The 21,268-nt window shown below is 41.4% G+C and overlaps 1 protein-coding gene across 1 annotated transcript in view; it reads right to left on the bottom strand.

Moving 5' to 3' along the window:
* Positions 1-1,846: 1,846 nt before the first annotated feature.
* ABHD2 (abhydrolase domain containing 2, acylglycerol lipase) overlaps positions 1,847-21,268 on the bottom strand; it is a 34,022-nt gene continuing 14,600 nt past the window's right edge. Inside the window, exons 4-11 of the mRNA XM_075575180.1 lie at positions 20,877-21,052; positions 20,326-20,493; positions 16,494-16,677; positions 12,998-13,090; positions 10,050-10,160; positions 9,419-9,488; positions 9,210-9,294; positions 1,847-8,645 (exon numbers count right to left, since the gene is read on the bottom strand). Coding sequence (XP_075431295.1) covers positions 8,449-8,645; positions 9,210-9,294; positions 9,419-9,488; positions 10,050-10,160; positions 12,998-13,090; positions 16,494-16,677; positions 20,326-20,493; positions 20,877-21,052 — 1,084 coding nt within the window. The 3' untranslated portion in view covers positions 1,847-8,448. The remainder of the gene's footprint in view (positions 8,646-9,209; positions 9,295-9,418; positions 9,489-10,049; positions 10,161-12,997; positions 13,091-16,493; positions 16,678-20,325; positions 20,494-20,876; positions 21,053-21,268) is intronic.

A 21,268-nucleotide genomic window follows, 5' to 3' on the forward strand; every position in this document is an offset into this window, starting at 1 on the left:
GATTGTCAGATTTAATTGAATCCATGCCAAATATTTGATTTTCAAAATGAATTGATGGGCTGTCCTGCAAGTTGTTAATATTCAAGCGTGTGTATTGTGACAGAGCAATCAGAACAAAACAGCCAGGACCTAAAGTGTTTAGCCCAGACTTAAGTGGAAGAAACGTTGGGAAAATGTATGATCATGAACGTAGGGGGGTCACTATTCAATATGTGGTGACAAGCTCTTCCGTGAACTTAAGACCTTAATACCATTTATGTGTAGCGGGGTACTCCCTGGCTTCTATTCTACCCTATGGACTGGCAGTAAACCCTGGTATTACAGGATTGCCAGTAGTTGGTATGGGGTTTTCCCTTTCACCTTTGGTACTGCACTTGAGTGACAGCAGGGTGTGGTACATCCTGTTGTAGGAGTGACAGCAGGGTGTGGTACATCCTGTTGTAGGAGTGACAGCAGGGTGTGGTACATCCTGTTGTAGGAGTGACAGCAGGGTGTGGTACATGCTGTTGTAGGAGTGACAGCAGGGTGTGGTACATTCTGTTGTAGGAGTGACAGCAGGGTGTGGTACATGCTGTTGTAGGAGTGACAGCAGGGTGTGGTACATGCTGTTGTAGGAGTGACAGCAGGGTGTGGTACATGCTGTTGTAGGAGTGACAGCAGGGTGGGGTATATCCTGTTGTAGGAGTGACAGCAGGGTGTGGTACATCCTGTTGTAGGAGTGACAGCAGGGTGTGGTACATGCTGTTGTAGCTGGGACAACAGGGTGCCCGCCTTCTGGCTGTACTTAAGGGCAGGACAGCCCTAAAGTTAGTTGTTCCTTCCCTCTGAGGAAGGCAGGTCACACGACTGGGAGCCCGAGATTGGGGGCCTTCCCATGTGCTCTTCCCTACGGGGAGGAGTGAGTGTGGACCAATACCTCTGCCAGGGAGGTGGGGAAGAGCTAGGACGGCTGTAGTGGCGGTCCAGGGACCATCTTCAGTGATAACTGATCTGAGAGACTGTATTCGGCAGAAGACTGCGTAGTACCTGTTGTGTTACTGCAGACTGTAGTAATAAACCGTTCTCGTTTTGCAATATACCTCCGACCTGGTGTGTGATCTAACTGGGGCAAAAGGTAATCAGTTCTACCGTGTGGGAGATCATTTTCATTTCCCTGGAGCCTACGGCAGATGGAGGCACTGCACTGCTAAGTATTGTGCTGCACTGCTAAGTATTGTGGGGTATGAACCCCAGAAGCCTGTTCCTGTGTCCAAGTCATCGCGGACGACCTCAGACCTCCTGTTGCCAGCAGGTATGCACCACACAAGGAATCGAGTAGGGGAGCACAAGGTGGTATAAAGATACAACACTGGTCAGTATGAAACAATGACTGTGAAGGCAGTCAACTAAAACCAGTCCTATAGGGTACACACAATGGTGTAGGGATGTGCAGGGGTAAATGAAGCTCATAAGTCACAAAAACACTTCATGCCCCATGACACCGTGTCACCAATACTCCAATAGCAGAGATATGACTATATAAAATCCCAGAAATCTAAACTCACACGGCCATGTGTGAGTCCGTTCACAGAAAAGGTACACCACACACCCTGTAATGGCCCCTATCTGCGATTGGGTGGGGGAAACACCGTTACATAATGATTAAAGCCGATTTCTTCTCCATCATAGGGAACATGTTCAGTAGGTAGCCCAAATTTGGGAACATGCTTTTATAACCATGGCATACCGCCATAGGAACTGCTGAAATTCCCATCAGAGCCAATTGGTGCCACAATGCACCCCACATTGGCACGGCACAGAGTATAAGATTTGAATATTTTTAATAACACCAAGATATACACAAATACATGAATCAAAATGTGTTTTTTATTTCATCATATTCAGTTGGTTGACAAAATGGTATTTTCTCATTGATTTTGTGGTATAGACAGACCACACCAAAGTAAATTAAAGAAAGGAATACAAATGAAAAGCAAAAAGAAAGACACTGTTTTATTTAAGGTAAACAGGATAGATATCCATCTATCTAACTTGCATTGCTAGTTGCAAATCTTAATCACTCGAAGTGACTGGTCCCTCCCTTGCTTGTTCGCAATACTTACAGGACATGGCAGTCCTAGGGTTCAAGTACACAAACTAAACCTTTCCAGGGCAGCATTTAAGTTCCAAAAGTAGTATAAGAAAGTTGAAGTTTTTGTTAATGCCCAGGAGCAAGCCAACGACGCTGAAGAACACAATGACAGCATCAAATATTCCCAGTGTTACACACCCACACACATTCTTTCCCTGCGTAGTAAGGCAGTTGGTTTGAGAAAAAAATTATTGGAATATAACTATGCAAAGTCAAGTTTTAAAAGATGAATAAAAAGAGTCTTCCTATTGTTCACCATAAGATGTTAGAAAACATTTTCAGAAATCTCTCATGTTTTTAATACATTCTGTTAGCAGGAGAATTGGTGATACAGTATATAGCAGGAGAATTGGTGATACAGTATATAGCAGGAGAATTGGTGATACAGTATATAGCTATGTACTCGCTGGGAAATCTCAGCAGATCACAAATGCAGCACCTGGACAGAAATCTATATTCTGTAGATATATGGCTTGCTCCAAAAAAAGCTCAATTTTTCTTCGTATGCCCAATTTGATTGTAAAAAAGGTTCTCTTGACTAGCTATAAAAGGCTTGGGGCATGCAGCAGAAATGGAGCAAGCTTTGCAGAGCGTGACAAAGTACCTTCTTACAGGGGTACGGTCACCAAGGATCACTCCAGATGTTGCTCAAAACCATAAAAATGCTGTAATTGAGTCATTTTACATTTTCAATCAAAAATAATTTGCGTTTGAGACTTAACCCCTTGATGGTGGATGGAGTACTTAAAACAAAACCCAATCCACTTACCACACAATCTTTTTTTTTTTTTTTTTTTTTAAATGAAAAGTTTCAGGCACCTCCAAAAACGTAACCATTATACCCCGACATTCCATGTTTACATCACCATAAATGCTGCCCTATTGAAAATTATTGTGCCTTTTGATTTCACCAGCAAATGAAACAAAACGCCTGTGCAGATACATGTTTTATATGTATGATCGTACATCTCCGTCCCCCCGATTGCAAAACAATCTTTATATTGTTCTCCCGCACATTTCAGTCGCATGAACAAAAACAAACTGATCAAGAGGAAGAATTGTTTGTAGGACAAGTAATGCATTCAGATATTATACCAGATCAACAAATCAAACCAGACTTCACTTTACAAAAACATTAGCCAACGCCTTTTGTATCTATCCCTGCACAAACCTACCTGTATATTCCATGCCCCGTGAGACACACAATTGCCTTTGTAGAGCTTTCAAACATTTAGGGCCATATTTACTAAGCAGTATTCGGCCATAAGATAGCTTCTGGTGCCAACTGCCTTGAATGGGCTGTGAGTGAGCGCAGGAGGAGGGCTTGTGGCAGATGCCAGGGTCAGGATTCACTAGGCGCCAATGCAGGGTATCAGGCGTCAATAGTGTTATTTGACATTGGCCGTTAACGTCTGATCAGGGTGCGATACCATGTATCAGCGCTTGGCGAAGCTCCCCTTTCATCTCACGAGGGAGAGCTGACCAGCCTCGTACTTTTAAGGCTTCATGTTGCTCAGAACATATAGTAGAGTTGCACACAAAATAATACCTTGAAATGTACTAAATTCCAGGACACCTACACATTGTGTGCGAGTCATCGAGATGGCAAAGCTGTGCATCTGTAAAGACTGTATTACCGTGTCTGAGCAGCATAGAAATGGTCTCAGACTGGTCTGTATGAATTTAGGCGGTTTACATATAAATAGGATCAAATTAATTAATTTGCTTTTGACATTTCAATCTACTTTGCATACATTAGTGAAGTAGATTAACAGAAGCTAAAAAGGGTCGCCTGCCAAAGATGCTTCGTGTACAAAATATTCAAAAAGAAAGTATGAACTGTTTGATATGAAGCTCCGCTTGAGAAATATTTTCAAGTTCGCAGCAGTTTATTTTATTCTCCATTATGACACAAAATAGGGCTACAAGTTAAACTGCATTATACAAGAAAAACTGTACGAATAAATCCTGAAGGTTTTTTTATGGATAATATAGTGATGCAGGAAATATAATTACGTCTCTTGCGCATAAACACACGTGATGTAGACAAGCTTTCAGACTATATTTCTTCTGCTTAATCCCATGTTAAACGAAGGATTGCACTGTAAGTAACCATAGAAAAGGGCACGTTCTCAACTGCATTCACTTACAGTTGTAGATATTACCTCATGGTATAAGCCTACTATTAAACATTTATTTATTCAAAATGGAAGATTTTTTTGTTTACTGTACAAAATACTACAAAAAGGTGAAGCTATTACTGCTCACAAGGCTATTACGCACTTCAGCACGCTGCGGGGAAAAGGTTTTAACTGAAGTGTGGGTGAACCAGGATATCATTTTAACTACATTACTAAGACAATATATCTATCTAAGAGAGGCTCTTAGAGCCGCTCTAATGGTGATTAGGGGTTTTTAGTAAAACCTGCCCAAAATAAAGCCAGTTCTACAGATTCCAATTTGTCACAGACTTGCTTTATGAAACGTGACAAACTCGTTTCGCTGCAGAGCACGTGGGAAGCGCGTTGGCAGAGAATCAAGAAGCCGCGATGAGGACATGGCGCCCAAACTTGTAGTAACGGCAATGAACTTAAATAGCAGTTACCGCCACATCCCCATCGCGGCTTCATGACTCCGGGTCATTGACATTCATGGATTTCCTTTGTTCGCTACAGCTATTGGGGTTTGGTAATAAGCCCCAAGATCCATGACATTGATAACAAAATAAATGTTGTCAATATTATCCTGATGCAGTAGCAAAAACATAACCGGGGTTAACCGTCTGTATGTTTAAGAAGGAACAAAAGCCAATAAAAATCGGGAAAGCACTAAAATATCAGGTGGCAAATAAATATTGATAAACAAAAAACAGGGATTGATGATGTACAATAAAGATTATGTAATAAGTGCTGTGACAGAACGTAAGCAAAGGCATATAGTTCTGCTATGGTTTATCTGGTTATATATTTAGCACACACCAATTGCACTAATTTGTACAATTTAACAAACCAGTCAAGGTTCAACAGTGTAAAGAAATCTTAAGTTCTACACTCTGCCCCATATATTACACGGATTAGTACATTTCTGTATTTTTATTTAGAAGCTCTTGCAGATTAGGAAAATAACAATGCAACTGAAAAAGGAACATGGATCAACCATCAAACTATTAAAATTAGGCAACTAGTGTTCCCTTCATCAAATAAATTTAGGGATTGTCGTCAACTTTACGAATCCCAAATCCAATGTTATTGACAATGAAGAGAATGTGTCTGTACTAGCCCAAAACTGGCAGCGCCCTACCCATCACCTGCTAACGCTTTTATTCTGTTATTAAGTGTCACGGCAGTTCTGACAAGCTATAATTTAAATAAAGCAACTTATTTAAACAAAAACAAAAAAAAGCACGTATTGAATCTGTCCAAAATACACACCAACTTTCTGTAATTATTAATAGTTCCTCAGTTGAACCAGTAACACTTTGGTGAATGGCAGTAGTACTATCCCTGAGTTTTAAACCACAGAAAAAAAACACAAGCATGTACAACAGGGAGAACGCAGAAACACAATGAAAAGAAAACATCTCAATACTTCTGCAAACATAACCATGTACGTTACTTAGAACCACGTTTTATAACGTCCTAAGCAGGAAACACATTCTGCTGTAGCATATCCATAGACTACAACCTTTCCAGTAACTCCACAGTAAGAAAACGTCTCGCGCTCTATATAATTCTATACTTGCTAGAGAAAAGCGTCCGCACGGAGAGCGATGACCAGGTAAGTTTGACACATCTGCACAATGAGGAGTATTCAGGGATTCCAATGACACCTTTCATTATAGAGACTGCTTACCTGGCATACAAACCCATAATGAACCCAATGACACTGGGGTCCGTATTTACAAGGCAGTCTTCTGAATTAGAGGCAGTCCAAGCCATTTGGTTTAGAAAAACAAATATCTGGTGCAGCTTCCTATCGGCCCGCGTAACAGTAGCATTTAAACCGCGCCGAGATACCAGCACCCCTAAGGAGGCGAAAGACGGTTCCCCTGGAGCTGAGATTAATGGGGTTCAGCTCTGGAGACACTCTGCTTCAATTCACTTATTTTTTTAGTGCATATTAAAACCAAAACGCATAGCTTGGTGTGCTCCTTTTAAGGCACCATACAATCCACGGACGTCAATGGGTTGTAAAGTGTGTTCCAGCAATGGCAGGTGTGTTATCGCATAAGACTGCTTAGTAAATATGGGCCGATCTTGTTTCTCTGTGTATTTTGGCAAAGGGCAAGTAGGCTTACCAAATAATGGTCCGTTGCAATCTCACTACGGATTCAATGTATAAGGCAGATTGCACGACCTCTGATAGTCTGACTTCAGTAACCACACAGCATACATATAACATGGATAACAAATGGTGATTTAAGGCAAAATGAGCTTTATGTTTACTGATCTGGTAAATAAACCTACCAGTCATATGCAGATGTGCTTAAAAGTATCATTCAATATTGCTCTACTGAACAGAAAGAAAGAAAATGTTTCATGAGAAAAATGTGCGTAAGAATCAACCAGCAGAACAGCAAACGTACTCAATGGCGCCTCCAGCACAAAGCGGCCGAGATAAAGTGCGAATCGGAAAGGAGTACACGTGAGGCATTAATCAGTACAATATATAAAAGTGAAACGTCGCAAATATAATTTTTTAGACATAAACCACAAAAAGCAGAAGTTATCATTTGTTCACTTTCCAGCAGTATATTTCCTTACTTATTTTAACCAGAAGCAGCTTATTCTAAGGAATAAGGGAAAACCCAAGTATTTACCAACACAATCACATGGGAACACTAACCTGTGCGTTTCTTACCGAATATGGTTAACTAAACAGAAGGGCCATCGGTGGCTATACTACAAAGCAAAGATATCCACACTACACCGACACCTACCAAGTGTCTGAAATACAGGACCTGACCAGGCAGAGCATAGTAAGCCCTGAACTGGTAGCGAGGAAGAACTAGGGTGGACCGGCACACTATAAGAGACCAACATATGTGGTCTCAAAACTCGTATTTTTCTATTTTTATTTTTTAAGACAGACGTAGTTATTCAAAACAGAACGTAAGTCGCAGTAGTAAAGTGCCAGTCAGAAAGGACAGCATCAACTATACCTTCGTATGAAATAGTTTTTGAAGAAAAAATAGCTTGAACCACCATGTTTGTACGTATAGTACATTACAAGAATTCTTCAGACTTTCCTAGGGCTGTAATACACAACCAATGGTGGAAATGTGTCCTGGAAAGGGACCTACATTGTCTAAAAAGCTTGAGTACAACATATAAATCATATTTGTAATAATGGTCCAATATAAATCACCGCAAACAACCCAAATAGTTGCACAGCTTTGGTGAAATGGGAAAATAAGTGCAGTTAGAAACAACTCCTTCCTATAATAAATAAAATTGCACGTGTGTGATTTACACGTTTAGAAACACCCAGCCACTGTTTTGCTGGTTGTTCCCTCTGCCTCAAAGAAGAAAGCTAAATAAACAATTTAAATGAGAACGTAGAGACATTTTTCCTACATGCCAGAGCACTGAAAATGACAAACTAGAGCACGTAGAACGCAACTTTTTTGGTCAATTGTAATATCACAAACCAGACGCTGAACTTTCAATAACTTACCGTTGAAACCATGGAATATCTCCTTGCAAATATGTGCAAAGGTTGACGACTAGTGCAATAAATCAGGTAGCACTCCGCTACTCCACATATACAGCTCAAACTTTTAGGTTTTGTTTCCTTAGCCTTTGGAAATGGCTTATTAATTATCAGAAGACTCACCCAGAAAAGTAACTTGCACACCAAGGTCCACATTCACAAAAGGGTGCTAAGTTTTAGCACACCTTTACTCATTCAGAAGAAACTAAGACTTTGCACCGTTTTGTGAATCTGGGCCCAGCTGTGTTTGGTTTCCCAGGAACCAGTTCGAAGCCAACATTACTTTAGCGCATTTCAATATCATTTTGACTTAACAAAACAGAGAAATATAAATGGAAATATATGTGCAGAACGGGCCCGCTACAAAGAACAGCAAAAAAACAAAAGGACAAGCAATAAAGTAACAGACAGAAGGGGAATCCACACGCGGAATCCGCTCACAGTGGCCACATGGCCTCTTCCCTGGTAGTGCGAGCAGAGTGAAGGTGGACAGACCCATTTTAATGACGTACAGTAGCCAACAGCAAGAAAGAAATGAAGAATTTCACAAAAATATAGTTCTGCAGATAAATCTGGAGTCTTTGGAAAGATGATGTAAGTGCTCGTTACTCATGTTCAGGCTCCGCTTGTGCCACATCTGAGCACTGAGATTTATTTCTCTCCCACTGACAGATGGCATTGGAGTACTGCACCAAAAGCTTGTCCATCCAGGTCAGCGGCTCAGGAAAAAGTACTGCCCCCTCAAAGAAGCCGAGGTGCCCCCCATGGAGCGGTAACACCACCATGACATTTTCCTTATTTCCTGTTAGGCCAGCAGAGAAAGCAGAAAACAAATCCAATCAGAGACGTGCATGTAGGTCACTGTAGGATGCAACAAATTAAACCATTTCCTTTATCAAAATAAATCAGCATCAAGTTTCTCTCGAGGCAATAATGGTGAAAGATTGCCGTCCTTATTGTGCGACAGCGGTCGGAAATAATAATACTGCCTCTCCTCTCCAGATTCGGTATTGGGATAGTGGCGTTCTTGGGCTACGTAACAGGGTTACAGTCTTACCTCTATTGTGCAGCAAAATAATTTGACGTTGCGTAAAAAAGGTTAGATAAGGAAATTAATTAATGCTAAATGCGATTATAGGATCGTGCATCCAGCTGTGCACACGGTCTTAAAACCCTCTTTTCTAATTTTGTTTAAGCTGCATTTTTACTTTTTTAAGCAATTATTTTGTTTATTCAGTTTATTTTTATTAAGTGTGCTGGATTTATTACCTCTTTCTAAATTGATGAAGTTATGTTTCAAACTGGCCAAATGAGTTACATCTTCTGGGTGTAAAGCTGGTGGTGAAAAATGAAACAATTTACTGACCAGCAAGGGTCTTTGGGATGGATAACAAGCTGTCATGTACGAGAGGGTCATCTACCGCGTTCACCAGAATGAGAGGGACACGGATCTGCGCGAGAACAGAGACACAAGTAAATAACTGAAGACAAATCAGTTCCGGCACATCGACACCAGTTCGCAACGCAATGTGCAGGGCGACACGCGATCGGTACAACACATTGTTATTAACTTACGTTGTGCAGATAGCGAATGCAGCTTTCCGCTTCATAATACTCCTGGAGAGACTGGTAACCATGGAACTTTCTAAAAATGTGTGTAAAAAGTTATTACCGTACAATTTTTTATTGTATTAAGAGACAAGGATTGTATAGGTCATAACCATTCTAATTAATAATACTGTATATATATTTTGATTTTTTTTTTCAATTCAGAAAAACTCATGTCAATTCTGTATATATCCTATGCTAGTTTATTGTGACAAAAATAAGTGTAGGAAACTAATTTATAAATAAAAAGCCCTCTTCCGGTCAAATACATTACTGATGTTACAGCTGGCAGCTATAGCCTGGCTTCATATGGTCTTTGCAATGATCAAATGCACGGTGATAAACTGCATGAGCGATATTATACCCCCTCATCACAGTATCACCCACCTTCATGAGCGATATTATACTACCCACCTCATCACAGCATCACCCACCTGCATGAGCGATATTATACTACCCACCTCATCACAGCATCACCCACCTGCATGAGCGATATTATACTACCCACCTCATCACAGCATCACCCACCTGTATGAGCGATATTATACCCCCTCATCACAGTATCACCCACCTGCATGAGCGATATTATACTACCCACCTCATCACCGTATCATCAATCTGCATGAGCGAAGTTGCTGTGTAGAGTCGACTTATGTCCATGTCCTCCAGGATTTCATTCACTTTATTGCCATCACCAAAGATCGCTTGTCTAATAAAGAGACAGAGAATTCAACATCGCTTGTCTAATAAAGAGACAGAGAATACAACATCGCTTGTCTAATAAAGAGACAGAGAATACAACATCGCTTGTCTAATAAAGAGACAGAGAATACAACATCGCTTGTCTAATAAAGAGACAGAGAATACAACATCGCTTGTCTAATAAAGAGACAGAGAATACAACATCGCTTGTCTAATAAAGAGACAGAGAATACAACATCGCTTGTCTAATAAAGAGACAGAGAATACAACATCGCTTGTCTAATAAAGAGACAGAGAATACAACATCGCTTGTCTAATAAAGAGACAGAGAATACAACATTGCTTGTCTAATAAAGAGACAGAGAATACAACATCGCTTGTCTAATAAAGAGACAGAGAATACAACATCGCTTGTCTAATAAAGAGACAGAGAATACAACATCGCTTGACAAATTTTCTTACACTCATTGCAAATTAGACAGAGTGCTTCAGTACCAAAAAGCAAAACCTCTTCAGAAATAGTAACTGGGAAACAAGGTTTTACATTAAAGTCTATCAAAACAGAGATGGAGATATTGTATAAAATAGGTTATTTTATTTCACACACACAAACCCAGGTGATTATCAGATTATCTTACAAATTCATTTTTTCTCTTGACATAATTTAGGGGCTTTTTCTACATCAACCGATCATTTACAGACAAAACTTCTCATTTACTTAAATGGACGATTTCTGCCAGAAAGGGACAGATCGGCGGATATAGACTAGGCATCTTGTAAATAAGTGTCTAACAGCCATCACATAGTGAATGAGTTAAATTGGCTACATGAAATGATAAAAGGCCATGGGTATCTTTAGCAGTAAGTATGCTGGTGTCATGTGCCATTTATCCCCACACGATTACGAGACAATGGAACTAGGATATGACGGAAATTGGAGAATTTAATCTAAAGTTTTCCTTCAGAAGGGGCGAGATGATTTTATATGAAAAATGCAGATATACAAAAGCAGAAATGAAGCAGACTTGGCAGCTCTTTGACCTCACCATATCCTATAGGAACAACTATCTTAAACTTTACAGTCCGCCACATGGCATCTACTGTATATCAGAGCTGCCAAGAAGAAAGCAATACGGTCGCTAGGGACGTAATGACCCACAAGCCAAGCGCTTATTTAATAACAAAGTTAAATTCAGGATGCTAAATTCAACTGCAATATCCGTCGGAATATCGTTTAACAAAGAAAACCTGGCAGGGATTATAACCACGAATTCTAGCTGCAAATACACAGAAAAGCAGACTTTTAGGTGACCTTTAGGACATGTTTGCCTGACTGAATAGCCCATTTAACACGGCAGTGTATTTTACAAGGTAACCTCTGAAGAAATAGCATTTTGTATCTAAGGCTCTCCTGCAGGTTTTAAAGGGACAATCCAAGGGAATATCTCTCTCTATCTACAATCCAAAAAAGCTTGATAAAGGACCGGGAGGTCCAAAACGTCGCTCCGTCCTGTATGTACCACCGATGCTTGTGATATAAATTAAAGTGTTCCACGTTTGGTACTAACCAGCGAGTGCTGCGGATCGTTTGGACTGTTGTATCTGTTTTTGTTGCTGGATGGCGATCCTGGCTGCACTGCAAGCACCCCAAATACTAAGGTACCAATTTGAGTGCCCTAAACATTTTTGTTTTGTATGTATATGCATATACACAAAAGCAGGGGGTCTCCGGAGCAGAATCCCGTTAATTTCAGCTACGGGTACCCCTCTGCTTCCTGAGATACTTACCTGTGAATAAGGTGCCGATAGCAGCTCCCTTCAGCAAGCAGGGTTCAAAATATGGCCACTGTTCGGAGCTCTCAGGCTCTGAGGACCAATAGGAAGCCGTGATGTCACTGGTGCGGCTCCCTATTGGCCCATGTGAAGCGAGAGCTTCAAACCTGAAATCCCCGCTTTCTGAGCCGGAGTAGTTACCGGCACCTATTTTGGTGGTATCTCCGGAAGTAGGGGGTGCCCGGAGCTAAAATGAACAGGGTCCAGCCCCCCTGCTTCTATTCTATATATTAAAAACAAATAAGAAATATTTTTAAAATTCTGGGATGGCGTCTTTAATTCTGTGACTTCTTTCCAAATGTTACAGGGATGGATATTTTATTGCACCAATATAGAACAGTTAAACAATGTCTAATGAATATGAAACACCAAGTTTTGTGCTGCCATTATTAATATGTCCCACAAGAAAATGAATTGGGAAATTAAGAGTCAGGCTTAAAGCAAAAGATACTTTATGCTCTTTGAAAGCCTACAATTGCACAAACATTAGCTACAAAAGTTGTGATCAAATAAAATGCTCTCATTAGCTCAGCTATATATCTATATAACAGACACGCGCACACACCTGTGAGAATAAACAGACACGCGCACACACCTGTGAGAATAAACAGACACGCGCACACACCTGTGAGAATAAACAGACACGCGCACACACCTGTGAGAATAAACAGACACGCGCACACACCTGTGAGAATAAACAGACACGCGCACACACCTGTGAGAACAGACATGCGCACACACCTGTGAGAATAAACAGACACGCGCACACACCTGTGAGAATAAACAGACATGCGCACACACCTGTGAGAATAAACAGACACGCGCACACACCTGTGAGAATAAACAGACATGCGCACACACCTGTGAGAATAAACAGACACGCGCACACACCTGTGAGAATAAACAGACACGCGCACACACCTGTGAGAATAAACAGACACGCGCACACACCTGTGAGAATAAACAGACACGCGCACACACCTGTGAGAATAAACAGACACGCGCACACACCTGTGAGAAAGGATGATTTTCTTCATGTTATCCGCCATGAGGAAGTTGTAAAGCCTGCGGCACTGGTCCCATTGCAGAAAGGTTTCCTGTGCACTACAAATCACAAAGTCAATGTTACAGGAAGTCACAGGGAAGACATGCTAAGAAGCACACAAGGCCTCAAGGTACTGACAAGATGTAAGCCAATTGAAGGTTCATACGACAAACATTGATTTAACCTCAATTCTAGGCCAACAGTTGGAACGTTCGGCAAAATTTACACTACAACCTATGAACATACATTATTTTCCTAACCTCTGCGATTCTGCATTCCCGTGTCCAACAATAACTCAGGATATTTTCCCAATAGCAAAAATAAATCAAATCCCCCAGCTGCATCTCCATAAAGGGAGGAGCAGTGATTATGTATTTGTTTTCCATAAATGTAATCTGTTTCCTGCCTGCCCGTTATACGGGTGCCCGATCCATTCCATTATACGGGTGCCCGATCCATTCCGTTATACGGGTGAGCTGAGACCTGGCACCAGTATCAGTTTATTAAACAGTTTTTTGGAGGTGCCTGGCCCCTCCTTTTAGGTCTTAGTTCCTCGCCCAATCTCCAATTAGCAAAAAAGGTGTAATACACAATCGGTGTCAGTCTAAACCTCACTTTTTACTGAAGGTGGCAATGTCTGGCCGACAGAAATGAGAAAGGAATTTGTGCACGCTCCGTGTGCCTCCATAATACAAAGGGAGCCTTTTTTCTGCCTCCTGGCAGTTTTTAATGGCACTGAATCAGATTGCATTAAGCTTACTTTATTTAACCCTTTAGGCACTTTCACTTGTTTTACCAAGTTTAGACCCCAGATGCAACTAAACGGCCCCTTTGTTATTAGTTTTAGGATGAAAATGGGAGGAGTACAGGATAATGGAATAGAAATAGATATAGGATAGAGAATACACACAGTATTTATGCATGATTTTGGTCACGCCATCCTTAACTGCCTTTTCCAATATGTTTGAAATACTCTCACTCTGTTACACGTGTTCAACATTGTGTACTAGCCACCAGGGCCGCCTGTGAGCCAATCAGGGCCTACCTCATGGGCGGGGCCTACCTCATGGGCGGGGCCTACCTCATGGGCGGGGCCTACCTGATATAAGCAACTGCACAGGGGGAAAAAAATGTGTTTGAATCTTAACCACTTATACAGGATGCTGCAGCTTATACAGGACGTGTGAGAGCGCGAGAGAAAGTGTGAGAGTGAGTGTGTCCCAAACCTACCTGCCATCAACAGCCCTTCCCCTTTTTTGTATATGTACTGGGGGGGGTTTATATGTATTGGGGTGTGGGGGGAAATGAGAGATGAGAGGGGAGAGAAATACACGGGAAGAGGGAGGGAAATAGAGGGGGCACGCGAGGTGTGAAATGGGGCTTGCAAGACTACCGATGGGGGGGGGAGGCAGATAGAACTATAGTCCTGGGCCCTGGGAAAGCTGTCGGCGGCCCTGCTAGCCACATGCTTCCTGACTATTTATACATATCAGGAGGTTAAATCATACTAATTCTGATACTAATTCTGGTGTTCAGGTTTTTATAGCCCTCCCTCTGAGCACCAGTTGTATACAATAGATGTTATATAAAAAAAAATTACTGGGCATCTACTTTTTGTTTACCAAAATACATTAAAAATGTGATCGATATCTTTTTTGTGAAGGTATAAAATGATAATTAAGTTTAGCCAAAGAGATGATTGTGTTTTCATTGTAATTAGTAAACATTTCACCTTTGCAACCAATCTTCAAAAGCGGTTTGAAAATTGTAACAATTGAATCATTAGACCTTGTACATTGTCACCCTCAACGAGACTTTAATCAATCAAGTTAGGTTCCCTGTAATCTGTTTAGCTCTCATAAATGGGAACACGGTCACACTACACAGAACTCCCAGGTGCTCCAGAAAGGGGTCAGAGGTCATTTCTCTTTAATAACAAGTGAAGTTAAAGTTTCTCAGTGATTACTTCCAGGTTCCAAGCGACTGTGCATGGAGATCTTAATTACAAGGATTTATACATGATCCAGCTGAATTCACAATGAAACAAAACAAGTTTCAAAAAGTGCATTGGTTCTTCCAATGTATCAATTGTTCACAGCCAAAAATAAATATCTCCATAATGTATATATTCCAGCAAAACATTTGTATTTTTGTTTAATAGATTGAAAAATGCCACTTCAGTGCATCCTTCATAGCCACATAATGTTGCATAGAACATGTACCTATTGAAAAGATAATTTGTGATCCAGTGTACAAAATATTTGGTAATCTCAGAGATCTCCTTTTCATGTGGTCACGAAGCCCAACCACCATCTTCACAGAATGTGTCCGAGTGCACAAAACAATGGGCAGAAAATGGCATAGGTCAAAGTACCGCCTCCACGTGCGTGCAATAACCAATTATGGCCCATATTCACTAAAGGATGCTACGCTTTAGCACAACCCAACCGCCCATTGAAATGAATGGAAGTTAGGTAGGGCTAAAGTTTAGCACCCTTTACTGAATATGGGCCTAAAAAGGGCAAAGCACAGGCAAGGGCACACCCCATAACTTTGGTTATTTAAAAAAAAAATACTTCAAAGGGTTCATGACTTAACGGAGAAAACAATTGGTGAACGAAAGGTACAAACAGAACAATGACTCGGACAGCAGGCCACCAGGGGGAGTCAGGACGTAGGACTCAGCAAAAGCACAATCCCACCTACAGCCAGCGTTATACCCAGGGGCCTGTAACACGTGTAACGGCAAAACAAAAAGAACGATCCCTGCGCTCCTACCAATTAGGCCAAGATAAAATAATAATCTCGTGAAAAAGGGTGTTTTGTTAAACCCTTTGGCCAAAGCATTTGTAAGCCTGCATGCCACGTCAAGGCATACCCGTATGCAAATACCTACAAAATAAAATATATATATATATATATATATATCCCATGACTGGTGAAAAAATTACTTATGTGTAACAGTCGGAGGATTTCGCTTTACACCAGGCTAGTAAAAGGAGTGCACAAACTATTTTTTGGGGCCGGGGGGTTCCCATAAATACAAAACCACCAACATACATCACGATAACATAAGGGTCTTTAACCCCAATGTTATACTAATTAGATTGTAAGCTCTTCGGAGCAGGGATTCCTTTTCCCAAATGTTACTTTTATGTCTGAAGCACTTATTCTCTTTGTGTTATTTGTATTATTTGTTATTTAGATGATTGTCACGTGTATGACTGCTGTGAAGCACTAGGTACATTAATGGTGCTATAGAAATAAAGACATAAATAGCATCCTGAATATTAGCAGCCCCCCCCCCCCTTTGTATGATACTGTGTGTTAGGTAACAAGCAGTATGCTGGGTACTAGCTCATCTCCTGCTTGATGCTGAGAGGGGTGTGCTTTATGCTCTGTAAGGTGCTGTGTACAAAGTCGTTGCTATATAAACATGTCTGCATATCCTACCGCTCTTACCGAGAAGCGCTATACCCCTGGCACACGCTGACACCGCAGATCACTCTCTCCTGATTGGCCAGAGCCTCTCCCAGGTATTTACACACTATGTTGCCTCCCAGGCTGAATCCGACAACAATTAGCTTCGTCTGAAGGAAAGTCTTCTTGATGTAGCTGACCATGGCCCCGAACTCCCAGGTACAGCCTGCGGGCAAAGTGACAAACATGAACACAAACTACACATTGTGTGTCCGCACAGAGAAAGGCAACAATACGTTATACATGACGACAACCTTTTAATCTTTGCTTCTTGTCCATCATTACACAGCTTTTGCAGCTAGGTTAAAGAAATGCATTGCCAGTAACCCGAATATCTAAACCAACTTACATGAATTATATGTGCAGTTCCACCTAGGGCCAAACAGCAGCAATAGTAGTTTTTTGGTAAACGCAAGCACAATTAGTTACTGGTGAAGAAAAATAAATAAATCCGCTGTCTCCAGCCATTTGTAAATTTTTTTTTTTTTTAACGGTTATTGTTTTCATGCCAATGAAACGCATTGAAGGACTTGTATTATCTACCGAATATCGTGATTATAAGGTTTATGGGGCCTTATAGTTTACATGGTAGTTAAAATTTATGTATGCATAGTCTTAAATAAATGTATGAATCCCCTCCTTTTATTTCTTACAGACAAGTCGTACTCAATGCTTTAAACTCCGCTCTCAAATGTGATACAGCAGAACATCGAAGCGGTATTGCTGAATCTGGTCTGTGCATTTCCTTCATATTGTCCATAGTGTAGGAAAGCTGGCAGTATATACTGCAGTATCAAACGTGCAAATGTACACATCTGGAAACGATTGCAAGCACCCTAGTACTGTACAACATTATCACTTAATCTGTGCTTGTACCCAAACAAATACATCAAAAGGTTTGTTTAAACAAACCAGCAGAGATGCAGTGTGTTAAGAGCATCCATTACATAGGATTCTGTTTTAGGAGCAGCTGAGAGAAAGAAAAAAAAGGGATTCGAGGAGCTCACCCATCACCCCAATAATTCCAAATGCATAGATTGCCCGTTGCAGATTATCCCCAGCTCGTGTGTGCTTGAGGATATACTGGGGAGTATCTCACGAGTATTGCAGTGTAACACTTAGATTGTGGGGCAGCATTCTTCACATATTCAGTGCAACACGGCACTCCGCTGACAAACTGCTGCTTTAAGACAACAATTGGCCAAACTGCCTTTCACAGGCAGCACATTCATTCAATGCAAAAAAAAAAAAAAGTTAGTAATACATCTAACAGGAAAGATCAATACTATAATCTAAATACTATTTATATAACAAATAAGTTTTACTATATAAAATAACAAATATTGGTACGCATGGCGAGACTGTTGGTAGTCTGCACACGACATTACACGTTCTTATGCTGAAGAAGTTATTTAGTAGCTAGAAGGATGCAATCCAAGATATTGCTTGCACTTTTCCTCCTAGAGAAGGCAAATCACAGAACTCAAGATCCCTTTCATAGCCCTTAAACACACAGGAACCAGGGGTCACCAGCCCGGACCTTAAACAGGGAAACCAAAGCATTGGCTACACGTGGGTCAGGGGTTTAACAGAAAAGCAGCCCCATGAAAATATAAGGGGAATAAGATGAACTTCACAAATACTCTCTTTTTATCCCACATATACTTTGATCTAAAAAAAATAATAATAATCATTTTAAACACATTTTATTTTCTGCAGAGAAACTTTAAAGTAAATCCCAGAGTGGAAACAATGCATTACGTGCTTTCCATAAACCTTTAAGAACATGATGTATAAGGCAGCTTACTCTCAAGTGCTCTGAATAAGGAAGTGGTTAGTAGTAGTTTCAGAAAGGAATTACAATCAGCTGGAAGACAGAAAGATTATGTCTGAAAAGCTTATCACAAGTGTTTACTTATGGCGATACCTATTTTATTTAATGGGTAAGGAAACTTTAAGAACAATTGTGTGCTAACAGACGTTTCAAAATACTCCTGTAGGGTTAAAAAAAAAGTGTCACAGACATGACCAGTTCTAGCTATCCCATGGTCAGTGACGTGCTTTTCCTTTGCATGCGACAGGCCCTGCGCGGGTGGGAGAACGCGGCAGCCCCTGCGCGGGTGGGAGAACGCGGCAGCCCCTGCGCGGGTGGGAGAACGCGGCAGCCCCTGCGCGGGTGGGAGAACGCGGCAGCCCCTGCGCGGGTGGGAGAACGCGGCAGCCCCTGCGCGGGTGGGAGAACACGACAGGCCCTGCGCGGGTGGGAGAACGCGACAGGCCCTGCGCGGGTGGGAGAACGCGGCAGGCCCTGCGCGGGTGGGAGAACGCGGCAGGCCCTGCGCGGGTGGGAGAACGCGGCAGGCCCTGCGCGGGTGGGAGAACGCGGCAGGCCCTGCGCGGGTGGGAGAACGCGGCAGGCCCTGCGCGGGTGGGAGAACGCGGCAGCCCCTGCGCGGGTGGGAGAACGCGGCAGGCCCTGCGCGGGTGGGAGAACGCGGCAGGCCCTGCGCGGGTGGGAGAACGCGGCAGCCCCTGCGCGGGTGGGAGAACGCGGCAGCCCCTGGACGGGATGATGCTATTTTTTCTTTCAACTCTGAAGCACTGTCACAATAATGGTCAATACATAAAGTAAATATTTGAACAACTAAGGCAGAAAAAAAAAGAAAGCAGTGGAAATATGTAAAAACAATGGATAAACGGCTTTGCTAAATATTAAAGCAATAAACAAAATAGGATTAAATACTTTTCAAAGACAGATGTACAACACAATAATAATAATGGGGATGGACTAATTTATGAGGAGAGGCTAGCTAAATTAGATTTATTTACATTACATTTATATAAGAGGGGATATGATAACTATATACACATATATTCAGGGACAATACAAGGCGCTTTCAAAAGAACTATTCATCCCACGGGCAGTACAAAGGACTCAGGGACATCCCTTAAAGTTGGAGGAAAGTCGATTTCACCAACAACACAGGAAAGGGTTCTTTACAGTAAGGGCAGTTACAGCGTGGAATTCATTACCCATGGAGACTGTGATGGCAGATACAATAGATTTGTTCAAAAAAAGTTGGACATCTTTTTAGAAAGGAAAGGTATACAGTGATATACCAAATAAGTAAACATGGGAAGGATGTTGATCCAGGGAATAATCCGATTGCCAATTCTTGGAATTGGGAAGGAATTTATTTTCCCCTGTATGAGATATCATTGGAAGATATGACTCTGGGGTTTTTTGTTTGCCTTCCTCTGGATCAATAAGTAAGTATAGATATAGGATAAAGTATCTGTTGTCTAAATTTAGCATAGGTTGAACTTGATGGACATACGTCTTTTTCAACCTCATCTACTATGTAACAATAGCCAATGTAACTAGAAATAAGGCAATATTAGCCAACTCCACTCGCCCTGGTTATTTGTGTATTCAGAAAAGACTTTCCATTCCTAAATACAGGTGAGTGGGGTCCCCCTCTATTCAAACACATGGTACTTACACTGCAACCTTTCACATAGTTGGCTAATACGCACTATACTGAGCTGTCTAATCCAAGGCGCTCTGCGATTCCTTGAGAATGCGGTTTAAACAGGCCAGCAGGAATGTGGAGTTGTCACAGTAGGTCTGGTTGAGAGCAGTTGGAACAATTTCACTGATTTAAAGTGGTTCTGGCCGCCCCCCTCCCCCAACAATTGCCTAAAGATAATATATGGGACTAGCCAAGATTTAGTGTAAACACTAGAAAGTTAAGGGGAAAAAAAAAGAAAAGAAATCAGTTGACATCAAATCATACGCAAAAAAAGTCCATACCGTAAGTGAACATGCGTGGAGACGTGAGCTCGATATTTGGCAAGGCTCCGAGATGATTTAATACAGAACATCTGTAGCCATTTTTCTGTGCGTAATCAACAAAGGTACGGATATACTGCTTCTCACTGTGATTGGCTATTCCAGGGCAAATGACCATGGTGACGTTATCTGGAAAGAGCATTAAACAAAATGAGTGACAAATTCATTGAAAAATCTGAACACATTTTAATAGAACATTTTACACTTTATTTATTAAATGTGTGGTCCTTAAACTACCAGGTGATTAATTATGCAGGCATTGCGTTTCATGCGTTATGCCAATTAGCCATTATACCTGCAAGGAAACAGGAGAAGAAATGGTTTGAAGCACTACTAATTCATACCTGCAAAATGTAAACCGTACACAGTCCAGTAACAGAGCCCGGGATGTTTGTGTGGTATTGTTTTTGTTTAAAGAGAAATGTTAATGTCATTAAACATAAGTTTGGTTGTTTGTGAAGTTTTGACTTTAAAGCCATCAACAAATGACAGATCGCCCCCTTTTAACCAACCTCCAGTGCAGTGTTCAGTTAATGGTTCAAAGAGGTCAAAGGTTGCTGTAGCGCCATCGGGCATCATCAGGTACTTGCGTATGCCACACGGATGTGGTGCGCTTACTCTACCCATCTTCCCATACAGAGCGGTCTGAATATGGCCGCTTTTCCCCCAGATAAGCGGTGGAATGTACCTAAGAGAAGAATACAAATCCGAGTCAATATCACGTCAATCTTTGGCAATGACAAATAATCTCCCATTGGGAAGGCCAAAACGGATAGTTTGTGAAATGCTGAGCTGGGAATGAATAGGTCTAAATACACAAGCAAAACCAACGGCCAGAGAGACCATGTAATCATTAAGTCCAATAGCACGCAAACCACATTATGGAGACTCCAAACCCAGATAG

The sequence above is a fragment of the Ascaphus truei genome, chromosome 18 (assembly GCF_040206685.1).
Source record: "Ascaphus truei isolate aAscTru1 chromosome 18, aAscTru1.hap1, whole genome shotgun sequence".
Lineage (NCBI taxonomy): Eukaryota > Metazoa > Chordata > Amphibia > Anura > Ascaphidae > Ascaphus > Ascaphus truei.